This window comes from Amaranthus tricolor, chromosome 11, assembly GCF_026212465.1.
Source record: "Amaranthus tricolor cultivar Red isolate AtriRed21 chromosome 11, ASM2621246v1, whole genome shotgun sequence".
Lineage (NCBI taxonomy): Eukaryota > Viridiplantae > Streptophyta > Magnoliopsida > Caryophyllales > Amaranthaceae > Amaranthus > Amaranthus tricolor.
The window spans coordinates 20,627,501-20,643,792 of record NC_080057.1 but is presented as its reverse complement, the minus strand read 5'-3'; the positions used below and the strand labels follow the sequence as shown (position 1 = coordinate 20,643,792).

General features: G+C 32.9%; 1 protein-coding gene across 1 annotated transcript; it reads left to right on the top strand.

The window, feature by feature from the left end:
• The first annotated feature begins 90 nt into the window (after positions 1 to 90).
• LOC130827572 (AT-rich interactive domain-containing protein 4-like) lies at positions 91 to 14,243 on the top strand. The gene is made up of 15 exons (XM_057693329.1): positions 91 to 953; positions 1,054 to 1,245; positions 3,268 to 3,321; positions 3,450 to 3,538; positions 3,966 to 4,257; positions 4,330 to 4,386; positions 5,053 to 5,084; positions 5,282 to 5,417; positions 5,503 to 5,676; positions 6,164 to 6,799; positions 7,342 to 7,479; positions 7,616 to 7,714; positions 12,750 to 12,850; positions 12,961 to 13,051; positions 13,149 to 14,243. Exons 1-15 carry the CDS (start codon positions 795 to 797, stop codon positions 13,272 to 13,274), a joined length of 2,376 nt encoding a protein of 791 aa, XP_057549312.1. The 5' UTR covers positions 91 to 794; the 3' UTR covers positions 13,275 to 14,243.
• The last annotated feature ends 2,049 nt before the right edge of the window (positions 14,244 to 16,292 follow it).

Sequence of the window (16,292 nt, the reverse complement as noted above, 5' to 3'; positions counted from 1 at the left end):
ATGAGAAAATAAATATTCATAAGGGTATTTGAGTCATTTAAAAAAAGTATTTTAATGGACAATTTTGTTCATTTCCAAAAAAAACATGAGCAAGAAGAAATTAACCTACAAGCTTATTGAGTTCTTATTTCTTAACATAAAAATTGAAAATGAATTTAAGGAAGCAAAACAAAGGAATGCTATTATCCAAGTCAAATCATAAGACCCAAAAAGTTGGCATTAATAACAACATTAGATTATTACTCCTATTTTTGTTGATTAATTTTTCAACTTTTTTGTATTCATCAATCAATTCTAATTCATTTTCAAGTGGGTTCTTTTTAATCGGGTTCGGGTAGTAACTATACACAAATCCCCAATTCTTTAATTTTCTCTACTTCTGAATTTCAATCCCACAATCCCTAATCTCAAATCTTTTCTCTCTCTACTCTCAATTCCCTAAAGTTTTTCCCTTCTGAAATTTTCTTCCGCCGACAACATTGAAATCTTCCGTCTTTTTCTCAAATTTTGATTTTGTTGAACTCTAATTTTACATCTCTGTGAAATTATTGATCAATTTTTATTATTAACATTAAGTTTTAGTTTCATAGTTGGGTTTTTAGTTAAATCCTTAATTTTTAGAAGGTGGGTTTAGATCAAATTGGGAGTTTTTCAAATTTTTATTGCTTGAAGGAATTGGTAGGTATAGCAGTAGAAGAGTTGAAAGGAATTAATGTAAAATAAGGGTTTTGATAAGCTTTTGTAATTGCTGGGAAATAGTTATTTTTGGTAGAGATTGTGTGCCGAAGAAGAATATGATGCAGAGTAGTAGTAGTAACGGTAATATTATAGGGAGTTTGAAACAAAATTGCAGTGTTCTTGCTGTTGTTTGTGATAGTAAGGTTAGAGGACGTCAAACCGAAGATCGATTAAGGTACCCTTTTCCTGGATTAGGATCTTCGAGCCGGTTAGAGGTATACACTGAATTTTTACTTATTGTTTTGTTGAATTTTCTTTGTTCATGTTTTTGCTTTCTTTTTGTTGAATTTTTCTGGGCAATAAAATTATTTGCAGGTTAGGACATTGAAAAATCCTAGCTTGGATGAGTTATGGAGAACCCTTGAATCATGGAAGCCCAATGTGGTGTATTTACAAGGGCTAGTATTGCCAAATGATGAAATTGGGTCTTTAGTATGGGATGGTGGTGATTTATCTAATAATGCTGAAGTGATAGCTGAAGTTTTTAGTCATGTATTGCCTGCAATGGTATGTGGATTTTCTATACTTGTCAATTGATTTGTTGAATTTTCTAGTAAATAAAATTATTGTTTTGTTGAATTTTTGTTGTTTATGTTTCTGGTAGAGTGAATAAGTGTATGCGGAAACGTAGGTAAATCGAGAAATTTATTTAAGGGTATATATGCAATATAAGGGATAGAAGAAACGAAACACACAATGTAAATAATGTAATTTTACTGAGAAAAATTACTAGAACCCAAGTAATGGGGTAATGAACAAAATATGAACTCTCACAATAACTAAATTACACAGAGATATAAAATAGTGTAAGAATAAATGTGTGAATTATACTAAGTGGGAGGTTTGTAAGAGGATATATTTTGTAAGTGATAAAGCTATGTATGGCTTCTATTGGTTTTATACATGCAAATGAAATAGCAAAGATTTCTATTTATAGAATGTCGGTGTAAATTGGGTTTGCTGACATTGAGTTGTTTATAGAGTGTTAAAGAGTTTTGATGATGTCAACTTCATGAATTCCCTAGAATATCCACTATTTGTTGGCCATAAGGACTGCATCCAACAATTTCATACTTTCATTGTTTTTTAGGGCGTGTAATGCGATCGCATTGCGATTCAGTGATGGCAATTGTATGATGGCAACTGTATATTATGATGAGGATTAAGAGAGATGTATCAATTAGTTTTGGCGTGCTTCTTGTTGACCAGAGGTTGTTTATGTTCATCTTTCCTTGAATCTTAGTTGATTAGAGAGTGTTTTTGATTGAATTTATTACTTTTGTGGTAAATAGAGGGAAGCTAGGTGTTTTTCAGTGTAAATTTGCTTATTATCTGAGAAGTAGAATGTTATTTGAAATTTACCAAATATGCTCAGGTGGACCTTTGGGTTTGGGTGTATTGCAGGAACTAGCATATAGTACTTTTAAGCCTTAATTTTTTTGAAGAGAACTTGTAAATACTTTTCATTTAGAAATTTTAATGATAAAAGATCTTGGATGATCATTGTCATCGTCATCATCTTTGATGAGATGGATGTTGTAAAGTTCTAATTGTCAAGGCTAAGATGATAGTATAATACAAGTCTTGTGCTCGTATGTCTATTTTTCCTGGTTTCCTGTATCTAGAAAATGGCATTAGGGCGACATTGTTTTGACGATATTATATGGTTTTTCTAACATCTTACCCCTATTGTAATTTGGTTTGGTTTTAGTGTTAATATTAGTATTTAGTAAGTTTAGAATGTTTGGCTGAAGGAATTCATCAACGTTACTTGGACTCTTTAATCTGCTCTAGTACTTGGATCCTTTGGCAGTTAGACAGGAGTAGGACACCTTGACACTTCGCTTTAGATAAAAGATAGGAAAGTTTCTTCGTAAATAAACGAATTATTAATTAATTACATACTTTTCGGAAATGAGTTCTCAAGTCCTATTACCTCGAGATCTATTATGAAAACTCAAATGCCATAAACTATGAGCATAACTACCACTTTAACCATATAAAATGTATGCATATTTTTGTTGCTTTGCTTTGCCAAAAATGTGCAAGAGCATTTGATATGTAGAATTAGTTGTAAAAGACTTTGAGTCATTTGCTACAAAGTTGACGAATGTGCTAATATATTAACTTATTTTCGTCGACATTCACCAATAGCGACTCCATTATTTTAACTCAACGCCATTAAAATTGTTCCTTGGGCAGCCTTACACTTGTGATTGTGAAGAGGGTGTTTTTGGTTCACTCTTGGTTCCATTTAGAACTATTACTGCAAATTTTTCATGCATTTAGTGTTCACATCCATTTTTTTGAGTGGAAAAGAGCAAGCAAGATATACTTCACTGGTGATAAAAGTGATACTGGCTTCATGCATTTAGAATTCCCCTGTCCTAGCTCACGTATGATGGTTCTGTTTGCTTTTATTTTTGTGGACTCTGTAGCATAGGAAAACATGCTTACAATTAAAGAGATAACAATCTCATAGCTAGTTTTGTCGCTTTACATCGAGATCTAATTGATTGTTTTTTGCAGGTTTATCTGGAGATTCCAAATGGTGAAATATTGGCTGATGCTATTCATTCTAAGGTGAGGGAACAAACTTAAGCTGCATACTTAATTTCCTCTTTTATGTCAATTTTCGACCACTGGGTAGGGAGCTTTTTTGTCAATAGTATTACTTTGTTGACCAACACTTGCTATTATTTTTTTGGCAGGGTGTTCCATATGTCATATTTTGGTGGAACACATTTTCGTGCTTTGCAGCTGCTCATTTTCGAAATGCTTTATTTTCAGTTGTACAAAGGTATTATATTTGTACAGTGTTATTGGTACTATATTCTTTGTTGAATATGTGGAGATATATGTTTGTATCTTTTCTTGTTAAATACACCATTTGTCCCATTGAATTTTCTGCAATCGACTTTTAGTACGAGAGCTTTTAGGGTCAAATGTAGCAATCTCAATGGGACGGATAAGTATGATGTTAGCATATCTGTGTAATCTCAATTTATGTTGTTCAATATGCCTTGTGACTGGAGTAGGCAACAGTTCTATTTGTGAACAAGTCATTTGGCTACATAGCCTTTTGTTGTTATTTCTGTACTGTTTAAAGACAAAACCAATGTGAAAAGTATTCCGTTGTTTTGTGTTTTAGCTGTTTAAATATATAATTTCTGCTTATGCATGTTCAATTACTGATGTAAGTCTGGGGAATTTTCCTTCTTTTGTAGCTCCCCATGCCATACCTGGGATGCTTTTCAACTGGCAGATGCATCTTTTAGACTTTATTGCATCAGGAACAATGCAGTGGTTCCAAGAAACAGCCAAAAGATTGTTGGTAAACTTGGTCCATCTCTTCTTGGGGAAGCTCCTATTATTGAAGTTGCTTTGCCCGAGGTTGATGTTGGCGAAGATGAAGATGGCGAAGAAGAAGATGGCTCTGGAAGTAATTTATCTGCTATCAAAATCCACGACGATGATGTGAGCACGAGATTTCTGATATGTGGGGTGGCATGCTCATTGGTGAGCTTTTGAAGCCTACTTGATGGGTTATGAAAAATGGCATTTCTCCTAATTGGATATTTCTTTTTTCAGGATGCATATTTGTTGGGATGTTTGGAGGATGGACTGAATGCTATTTTGGGAATAGAAGTAAGTCAAATTGCTCATCTTTTCAAATTCCAGATAATGTCTTGGCCCCTTGATTATGTTCTTAACTAAATCTTTTTTTTTTCTCTGGTTGTCTCATATCTTCCCTTGTATAAGCGTGAAATTCATTTTTTGTGCTAATGTAATTAAGATCAGGTCTTCTGGTACCCTACATTTTAAGATTATGTTGCATTGAGGCTTGCTTTAGCAATAAGTTGCTGCATACTTTCATGGTACTTTGCATATCATTATTTTATTGTCCCAAATAGAGGTCTTCATTCGGGTCATCGGGTTAATTTCGAGTATTGTGTTTCGGATCGGTTCGGGTCTTGTGTTCACAATGATTCTTACATTATTTTAAATTCATTTTGAAGTCCCCTTCGGTTACAAGGTCGGGTAAATATTGGATTATCAGGTCTGTTTTGAACACCTCTAGTCCCAAATTTGATTATATGTACATTAGACAATTGTCCAAAATTTTATTGTTGCTTCAGCAACACCTCAAAAAGTGGATATGCTCTGGATGCTGCAGAATGCCTAGGGTCTACTGGTGGCCTAAGGGATGGAAAACTAAATTTGCATGCGTGATTGTTAGTAATGGTGTATTGAGTTCATTATGGTGTTTAATGGGTATTAAATTTGTTGCCGTTTATCCTTGTATTCCTTCAGATGCGTGGGAGCAAGCTTCAAAGCCGCTTCAGGTACGGTTTTTCTTATTGGTGATGTTGTTTGAGAATAATTAAGTGTGATAGCTTTTTTCTGCATTTTATTTCAGAGACAGGGAATAAGGCTGATTGAAATCTTCTCTGCCTTGTGTTTTCCCCCTGAAAACAGAGTGATAATGCAGATTTTATTTATTTTTTTATGAAATATTAAGTTCTTCTATTTCAATTTCCAGTGCCCCACCACCACCACAGCAGGCAGGTGCATTCTCGCGTGGTGTTGTGACCATGAAATGTGATATTTCTACCTGTAGTGCTGCTCATATTTCTCTTCTGGTGTCTGGAAGTGCACAAACTTGTTTTGATGATCAGGTTACATTTATTCCTTGCTTGCATTGTTTTCTTGTTGATTCTTTAGGAGAAAATATATTTATATATTGTTCAAATGAATTCTCAGCAATTGGAAAATCATATAAAGAAGGAGGCCATTGAAAGAAGTCAGCTCATACAGGCAGTACCATCTTCGGAAGAAACTAAATTACCTTCATCTGAGCCTCGAACATCTGTCTCAATTGCTTGTGGAGCAGAAGTTTTTGAAGTATACTTGAAAGCACCGTCATGGGCCCAGCAGGTTCTTGATTTAGACCCTTGTATATTCATATTTGCCTGCTTTCTTCTATGTTACTTGGAGTCTTCATTTTGCTTTACGTACCCGTGTTATGACACTTAGACGCTTCATTTTAGGCGTAAAATTGAATATTAGACGTATTTGACACTTGGACACGTACCAGTATCCAACATCAGTACCTGAGTCCAAGTAACATAGGTTTTCTGTAAGGAATGATATAGCTCATTAAATAAATAAGGAGATCAGGTATCATTGGGTTCATGGCTCTTATCATGTCATTAAATTAAAGCGTTTTCTCTGATTGATGATGTTTAAATGGGTTTCAAGTGGGACATTTCTGTCTGATTCAGTAGGCTGTATGGACAGGGCATACAACCTTACTGGAGTAATATTTGGTGTCCTGGAATGTAACATTTAACATTTTTATCTGCTGGAGCATGCTTTCTTGGTTGCCTCAGTCCTTTTGTTTAATCTGTTCTGTTTTACGTAGGTATTGCGGCAGTTGGCACCAGAAAGTTCTTATAGAAGTCTAGTAGCCCTTGGAATTGCTAGCATTCAGGGATTGGCTGTTGCTTCATTTCAGAAAGATGATGCTGAACGTCTTCTGTTCTTCTGTAAAAAACAAGAGAAAGTTCAACACCCACTCAACAGTGATCTAGTTGCCCCACCAAGTTGGCTGAGACCACCTCCTCCAAGCAGAAATTTTTCGGAAAGAGGTCAAGGATCAAGCCCGTGTTCACATTACAGTTCATATTCTAAAAATCAACTTGGCATGACGAGATCTGAGCTAGAAGATAAAGAAACTAGATTCTCTAATGGGACTTACAGTCCTGTTGTTCCCATCCGGAAAAAATTAAAAGTAGCAGCAATGAGACCCATACCTTTCACCAATGTTCGGCAAATGATGCCTTTTTCGGGCATAGTGCAAACAGATAGTTATGATACTGGTCAAGGGAAGCCCAGCTTGCCTTCTGTTCCACCAACCAAGCATAGTATCTTGGCTTCACATCCTGCTCCAAACAGAAGGGCATCAAACGCATATCAGGCTAAGCAGATCATATCTTTAAATCCAATGCCTCTGAAAAAACATGGATGTGGTAGACCACCTATCCAGTTGTGCTCTGAGGTAAAAGTACCCGTCAATCTGCAATTAATTTTGGTTTATTCATTACTTTTTTGAAATATAGATGGCTGAATACCTTTTATTGGTTGCGAGTCTAAATATTTTTGGTGTGAATGTAACAGTTTTTGATGTCAGCTTAAACACTTCCAATCTGAAGATGTCTATATCTGCATTGATTTTTAAATTTGACAAGATCTCATTTGACTATGTTTTAATTATAAAAACTAGATATTAATAAACCTTATGTTAAAACGAATCAAACAAGATCTCATTTGACTTTGTTTTAATGCATGAATTAAGAATTAAATACAAATTAAGAGTGATTAATGAATAGTAATCCAAAAGCAAATGGGACATTTAAAAAGAGACGGAGGGAGTAGTTTACTCTAGGAGCGCAAAGTGTTTGTGATAACATTATAGTGGATTCATCAAAGATTGTTCGAAATTACATTTTTAAGCTATATGATAAAACTGATTCCCCTAGACCCTAGTCTTACTAATTGCGGAAAATTTTGGTCCGATTAAGCTAATGGTTTTCTTTTCAGGAGGATTTTTTGAAGGACGTTATGCAGTTTCTTATTCTCCGTGGACACACTCGACTTGTTCCGCACGGTGGGTTTGAAGAGTTCCCTGATGCCATCCTCAACTCTAAGAGGCTTGATCTATACAACTTGTATAGAGAGGTATTCGTGGTTTCTTTTTTCACCGTGTAATTTGATCCTATATTGTAGTATTTAATGTGGATTAAAGACTTTTAAAAAGGAATTATTTTTTAAATAATGTTTCTAATAAATAAGAATTTTAACTTTCTTCTTATAGGTTGTTTCAAGAGGAGGCTTTCATGTTGGTAATGGCATCAATTGGAAAGGGCAAGTTTTCTCTAAGATGCGGAATTACACTGCTACCAATAAAATGACTGTACGTACTCTTAATATACTAAGCTGCTAATTGTAGTATCCTAGATTATTTTTTGGAGCATATAAACATTTCAGGTTCGATTACGCTCCTATGAAAAGTAGTTGAACACCAAAAATATAATAAGAGAATAAAAAATTGTTACAAGCTGTGCATGCAGCATAGGGTACGGACTGAGTTTTTTTTGTCCCTTGTGTGCATCCCTCCCGTAACGTAACCTTCAGTGGAGTGTTCTTTTTCGGTCTTTTTAAAAAAAAATGTGGGTGGTGGAAATTTTTGCCGCTCTTTTGGTCTATGGAATAAAAACTCTCCCGTTATGTCATATAAGGCCGTAATGCAAATTGTTTGAGAGTTGTTGCGGCGTTAAAGCCCATTATGCAATTGTGTATAAAAAGTCACAATAAAAACGTTTCGTTGACTATTACAACGATATTTCACGGTTACGTTGTTTGTTGCGAAGAGGTTATAGAACGCTTGGCCTTTACTACGAAAAGCCATGGCATTAGAAAGGAAACTACACACGTATCTAATTATTTATCAATAAGTAACGACAGTTGCTATTGATTGTAGCTTAAACTATTAAGTCCCTGACTAAACCTATCCATGTCATCAATTGACCCCGAGGAACTGTGTTTGCTCATAGGCTCACCAAGGTGAGTATGTCCTGTTCTAAGGTACTAGCCTTTGGGACTTACTCGGTCTAATTGTTGGACAGACACGATAACATCCCTCCCATGTGTGTCGCCTATGTTAACTATGCTATCCACCTTCACTTTCAATCTCAAATCTAAGCTCAACCCATCCTTAGGAATTAAGCGTGAACAACAGCCTAGAACTACTCCTAGACAATAAACCTCTAAAGAATCCTTTCATTCTATCATGATTACCAACCATATTAATTACAAAATATAAAATAAAAATTATTTAATTAAACTTATAGTATTTATTAAACAAGTCAAACATATAATGATAACAAATAATTAGCAATAAATATTTATAAATTAAGCTAATGATTAAACAAATAATTAATTAAGAAATAAATAACACTAAAATAATAATCAAACAAATAACTTAATAAAAAATAACTAACAATAATGAAAAATAGTAAACTAATAATTGTTAATTAATAATTAACAATTATAAAAATTTTAAAAAAGTTAGGAAAGTAAGCCAAGTCACACATGTTTCTTTCTCCTATTTTTTTTATAAAATCGAAAAACTGATAGATTAGGTTAGATAATACCTTTAGATGTAATTTGCATAGTCAATAGATGTATTAATTTTAAATAAGTGATTTTAAGAGAGAGAGAGAAGAGAGTTGAGGGGGTTTTATGGAGGGAGGGATAAAGTTGAGACATTTATTTTAAAAAGGTGGTGACACAATGAAAGGGTGGCGACAAATAAGAAGTGGGAAACTTTTTAAAAAAATCAAGGAAAATTTAAAATAATTAGTTACCTCGAGATATGCGGGGTTGTATTCACCTTTTATATTGCTTTGATATTTAGATTGAGTTGAGAGTTTGTTTCAGAGATGAAGAGATTATAACCAAGGGCAAAAAAGTAAAAGGGTGGCGACGTAATAAAAAGATTAGCGATATTTATGCTCTATTTTTATGATAAAGTTTTGGAAATTTTTTGCTGTTTCTATTATTTGTTTATTTATGGATTAAAATTTTAATTTTAATAATAAGTTTCAAATTTTTGTATTATAATCAAGTTTTTATATCTTATATGAAGTTACAGTTTTTATAATTTATTTCTTTTTATTTCTTGTTTAAATTTTGATTTTTTTGAAATAAATTAGCCTATAAATCTAAACAACCTAAAATTAGTCAATGTTATTAATCTAATCGGCTTCCCAAATATAGCCTCGTATTCATCAACCCTGCCTCCCTTTAGAACACCAGCTAACCTCTGTCACAAAACCATCTAGCTTTAATTGTCTTCACTACCGAGCAGTCGAGCACATTCTTTCATGTCTTCCTTCTACATCCTTTGTCTATTTTTTCTTCCCTTTTTGGAAATGATTATCTTTTTTTATGTTTTGTGCGCATTCAATAGTATAAAATAAAAACTGATTATTAGCCTGCTTTTGAATTGGAAGCTGTTCTAATTTTAGCATGAAGCCATTTGTGAATTCAGTTGTCACTCAATTATGTTGATCAGCGAGGGACATATATCATGCTCATAATTGTTGAAGATGTTTCAAAAAATAAAATAATAAGAAAAAAGAAATTTTCAATAATTATTGTTTGTTCCAGTTCATCTTTGTAGAAATCAGTTTGGTGATGGATTTAATGGGTAGTGAGATACTAGTCATGGTTAGGGGTGTTCAATGGGCTGGATATGGGTTGTGCAATCTTAAGCAAAAATGGGCTGGGTTGGATAAGGGCCTTTTAAACTCAATATGGGCTTTAAGTTCGGCTCGACCCGTTTTTATTTAAAAAATTGTATTTGCAATGAACATTATGTAGTTACAAAAATAACGTGCTAATATAATTAACATTATGTCCGATAACAAAGGAAAGTCACTTTTTCTATTCATAAAGCGCAATCAAACATTTAACTAAAATGATATAATAATTCACGAATGTGTGTTATGATCATCTCACTATAGAAAATAACTAATTAGTGTGCCATTTTCCATTGGTAGTTTTGCTTGAGACAAGTAATAAATCAGAAAGATAAATGTCACTAATTGAGTTGAAAATTGTAATGTGCATCTAATAACCATGAACGGCAGGACCCTTTTATATTCACAAAGGCCCGTTTCCATCCTTATTAAGACTTTTTATAGCCCGCTCCATTTTAACTATAGTAGAGTTTGTTTCAGCCCGACCCATTTTCAACCTGGCCCGTATAAAACCCTTATAAAAACTGGCCGAATAAGGGCTCAAAATGGGAGTCTGGCCCATTGAACACCCCCTAGTCATGGGTTTAGTTTCTCTATTTTGGATAGTGTTGGTTATATCTTACTAATAATTTATATAAACTCAATTTTTGTATCTTTTCAAGTATCAGTAAATGAAACATATATTTCTGCAATTTTCCCAGTTCCCTTCATTTTATTATCAATTTTCCCATCAATCTATCTATTAAGAAATAAAGAAGAAAAAAAGACTTGAGTTTTTAAGCTGCGTTTGCTTTGTCAAAAAAAAATTTCAAAAATTATGGTAGCATGTGTTTGTTTAACCATGGCAAGTAATGATTATCTATGAGGTGTTCATGTGCTCTCAAAATTAACATTTTCAAGTCTTGTGAAAAAAGAATGAGAAATTAGTTTTGGTGAGAAGACATAATTAGCATGAAAATGGAATCTATAGTCGTAAGCGTGAACATAATTAACTATGTAGTTCTTTATTCTCTTTTTCTCTCTTCTCTCATAATCTTAACAATAATTGACTCACCATTAAACTTTCATTAACGGGCTTCATTCTTGATTTTGCTGATCATCTTTAAAAATTACAGTTAAATGACTTTATTATTGATTCCACAAATTGATCATCCATGTTTTTGATGGCCGCTGTCTCTCTACAAACTTAATTCGTCGCATTATTCGCAATCCAAGATTAGTCTCAAATCTGAATTGCAGTCTAACCCACAAACTATTCCTTGAATCTTGACGAAATTAGTTGCAGAACATGAAATCTATCATAAATCAGTCCTTAAGATTTCCCACCTTCATTAACTCATTGGTGATGGCAATTGGTGCTTTAATTACAATAGTCGCCCTTTCAAGTAAGATCTAAAACATCAAAGACTTTTAGGGTGGTGCTTGAGGTGGTGGGAGTTGAATATGGACTTTTATCTTGAACAATAGATGTATTGATGTAAATATTGACAGAATTTGAGTGGTGTCGGTGATGACTTGGAGGTGCTGGGGGTAGTTGTTTTTGACTTTTCATTAATTTTTAAAATTTTAATTACTAGTTACAGATTAAACCTAGAATGTATGATGGTCAAAAATTTGAAAAATAAAAAAAATGGAGATTTTTTACAATTGGACTTGGATCGTCCAATATCTTTGCTGTCTCATGAGAATTGAGAAAAGATCAATGAAAATTTGAACTAAAACTATAGTCATCTCAGATCTTCGGTAGAAGAGTTTAAGAATTTGAATCGAGGATGGGATTCTTTATGTAGTCATGGCCTTGTGTGTACCTGCTAACCTGATAGCCTACACAGTTAAATTAAAATTGTCAACGACTTGCGCATAGTGAAGTCTTTTTAGAGGAGTTCTCCTTTCATTTTTGAAGGGGAATTGTCCTTGGGTTAGTAGGAATCCGTAAAGCACATTGGCGGGCTTTGCAATTTCCCATGGTCAGCCACATTGTTCTCATAAAAACACTTGATCTTTGATCTATATAATTTGCCTTTTGTGGTGACCATAAGTGTTCCATTGGGTTTTTTTATTCAGTTATCAACTTTCGGTCTATAATTTGTCATATTATCCTATTCCTTCCTATCGGTCTATAATTTGTCATATTATCCTATTCCTTCCTATCTTTTTGTTACACCTCATGTTACTCGACTCTTAATTTTACTGCATGTACCCGTGTCCGATCCTTGATGCTCGGACATTGGTATGTCACTTAGACACTTCATTTTAGGCGTAAAATTGAATATTTGGATGTATTCTTCATTTTAGGCGTAAAATTGAATATTTTAGATGTATTCAACACTTGAACACGTACCAGTATTCGACATCAGTACCCGAGTCCAAGTAACGTAGGTTACACCATAGAATGAAATCATTTCTGCTTTGGGTTATGCACCTCTTTTTCTATTGGGCTATCAATATCATAATGTTTTTGTGCGGTTGTACTTTTTATGAATCATTTGTGGTATAATTCTTCTTCATCATGCATACTTTCTAATTTGATCATCATCCCGACTTCCATTTCAACTTAGCTTCTAGGCAATTGGTAGTTGGTAGTTGGTAGTTGGTAGTTCGTACAGCTTCTGCAGTATGCATAATCTATTGCTTATAACAGTTAAGAGTATATTAATGGTTGGTTGTGAATTGTGATTTTGACAGGGTGTTGGAAACACGCTCAAACGACATTACGAAACTTACCTGCTGGAATATGAATTGGCTCATGACGATGTGGATGGAGAATGTTGCTTATTATGTCGCAGGTATGTGCTATATCATAACCGCCTCTTTATGGCTATTACCTTTGTCATTTCCAAATTTAACATAAGCTTCTGCTGCTGGACATGTTCTACTTTGCTTGAACATTTAACAGTAGTGCAGCCGGTGACTGGGTGAACTGTGGTATATGCGGGGAGTGGGCCCACTTTGGTTGTGATACACGGCAAGGTCTAGGCGCGTTCAAGGTAAATAAATTTGTGCCAAATTATGTTTTACACCGTGGTGAAGATGTAATCAATGTTCAACTCAAAATCTACATGTTTCACGGTATTGTTATCGCAGGATTATGCGAAGACAGACGGATTAGAGTACATTTGTCCGCATTGCAGTGTCGCAAATTTCAGGAAGAAGGTGCAAAAGACTACAAACGGGTATTCAGACGGTTCAACATATTCACGACATGTATGATTGTGTATTATTTTGCAATTTCTATTCTTCGTTTCATTTACTGAGGCTATTTTTGCTGCCATCGTCGAGAATTTATTATTAGTAGTATTTTAAGGTGGGATTAAATTGTATTTTTGGGGTGGTGGCTGCTGGTATTTTCTGAAATGGATATACCATCTAGAGGACACAATCAATACACACAGCGGATGGAGAATCACAGTCGGGGAAGAGATGAAGAACGATAACTTAATTTCGACATAACTTTTAAGGGAGATGGCAGAGTTTATAGGAAATGGATCCAAGAGAAAAGGTCTAGGAGCAAATGATTATATTTAGGTAGATTATTTAGCATTTTGGATCCTTCAATCCTTAATAGGAGTTGATATTGTACCTAACAACAGTGTAAAGTAGTCCTTTATTGTTATATTTACCATTTTTGCTACATATTCTGCCATGGTTTAAAGCAATGCATATTATTCGCATCCGATCCATTGAGGGGCTTTGCTTGAGGGATTTTTTTCTTCCCTTCAAGTAGAAGTATATTACAACTTTGTATTGTTCGAGAATTTTCATTCTTCCTAATTCTGTCTCGGTGTTTCGATCATGGAGGGTAAGTTTTATTTATTTATTTTTTTTTTTTGTGAATACCGTCTCTAGCAATATCCATGGAGGACGACAAAGGATCACATTTACGACTGGCATTCTGGTCGAGAAAAGATCTATTTAAGGCCTAGGAAAGGTTACTTGTGGGGTTTATTTGCATTGTGATTTTGAGCGTTTAAAGGTAGAAAATTGATGACTGCTAGAGCCGTTATGAACCTACTGGTTTTATGGTTGTATTGAGGGTAAATATAAGAAAAAATGAAATTCGAATTATGTAAATGAAGGTAAGTAAAGTGACTTTAAAAGGGGAGATGAAGAACAAAGAATATAATGGTATGATGAAGAAAAAGAAAGATTATCAATCTTATTTATTTAGCGTAATAGATGAGAAATATTTTTTTCTCCATCCTACCAGGGTAAATATTTCCCTCAAAATGAGGGGATTAATTCTTTTATTTTTTGCATTTACAAAAATTAATATTATCTTAATTTTCTACTTGAATAATCTTATTTTTTAAATTTGACTTTTATTTTCCTCATAACATTTACTTTTAATACGAGCATTTCTTTTCTTTTCTGTTCCTAAATTCTCAAGATTTTTTCATATAATAATAATAATAATAATAATAATAATAATAATAATAATGATGATAAATTATACTTCATATTATTCAAAATCCTTTACCTCTTATGTCAACCCGAATAGACAAGACTTGCCTGAAACAAATCATGGCTTTTGATACTAATTTAAGGAACCAACTCAATCAATAGCTTAAGGTGATAGGGCTTCAAGATATGCTATATATTCTAATAGAGAATAATTCAATTTCAAAGAAGAAGTGATTGAGATTCTAATTTATAATCAAAATTTACCGTGTCAAAAAATTTAATTCAACTATAAATTTAAATTTATGGTTGAGGTTAACTTTTGAAGCTATAGCCCTAAATATCTACAACGGCTTAAATTAATTTGATAAATTGACATTAGGCAAATATTAGGTATGGATGTTGAAATGTACGATTTATCAAGTTGCAATGTTTCCATTAACCTTCTAAATTATTAAGATGCCTCTTGATGCTCATGTTCAATGATTTGGCTTATGTAGCTTCAAGTATTATACTTTGTTTTATCATAACTCGTTGATTAACTTTCTATAAAAATTTTGTTTCTTAGTCTATGACGTTTTTTTTAGGCGAGATGTATTTCACTTATTAGTTTTGTTATAGGATTCATGGGATTAAATATTTAAGTGCGCATTTTTATTTATCCTTTTCATAAAGAGGGTACATATATGATATGTTTGCTATCCTTTTTTTTCCAAATTTCAACTTGTACGGAATATTGAGTTGGATATAATTATAACTATAATCTTGAAGATTAATGTAAATTATGTTAATAGACAACAAGCAACGTAATGATTTTGTGATGTGATGAATGTTAAGAATCAGACAATAATTACTTACCCTTTTTAATGGACCCCACACCATCCTTAATAACCGTGCCCAAGTAAATGAGACATCTAAATTGGTTCGGAGGGAGTAATAAATAAATAGATAAAATCAATTAGTGAAATAAAATTCTCATATTCCTTAAAATAGAGTAGCTAATTATATTTTATAGGTCTTAATAATTAAATTGGAATATTATCTTCAATTTATAGTTCCAAGATAATTACATTTCAATCAAATAATTAAGCTAGTAGTTTTAAAAATAAACAACAAAAAAATGAAGCTAGTAAATTTTAGATTTATTAAATGAAAAATACTAAACTGCTAATGCGCCTACACTATTTTATGAAAATGATTCATGCTAAATCATTAAGAATATTATGATCAAAGAACTAAAAGTTAGCACTTTTCATATATTTTTCCTAAATTATGAATAATATCAATCAAATAAAGATATTTTAACAACTTTTTCAAGTGACGCGACAAGCTATTATCAATATTTGTCATTCATTAATGCAAATTGCAACCAATAAAAGGTAATTATTTGACAGGTTTTTTGGAATTTGTCGTTAGTCATTTTCTAATAAAAATTTTCCTAAATTATTTTCCTGAATTAATAATCTAAGAAAACTATTTGAAAGTTTAATCAACTTTTAATTAGCTACGTTTTTATTGGTTTTCGTAGGGAATTTGCCAACCGAATTTTTAAAGCCATATAATATAAGATTGCGTGTAACATCATCAAATTTGGCTAAGCTTTGAAGAACTGTCATTTCTCAATCTCATATTACATTTCTGTCAATACTTCCTCCTATTTTATCAAATGTTCCTTTTGGTTTTCGAACACTTATAAATGTGTTATTTCAATCTTAAATATTTTTAAGTGTGCTTTATTAAAAAATAAAAAGTTGATATTAATAATTTACATTGAAACGACTCAAACAAAATCTCATTTGACTATAAAATATAAATTTAAATATATGAATA

Coding starts and splice junctions, on each gene's coding strand:
- LOC130827572 (XM_057693329.1), top strand. CDS start 795: ATGATGCAGAGTAGTAGTAGTAACGGTAATATTATAGGGAGTTTGAAA. Junction 5,677..6,163: donor CACCGTCATGGGCCCAGCAG/GTTCTTGATTTA, acceptor TGTTTTACGTAG/GTATTGCGGCAGTTGGCACC. Junction 6,800..7,341: donor CTATCCAGTTGTGCTCTGAG/GTAAAAGTACCC, acceptor TTTTCTTTTCAG/GAGGATTTTTTGAAGGACGT.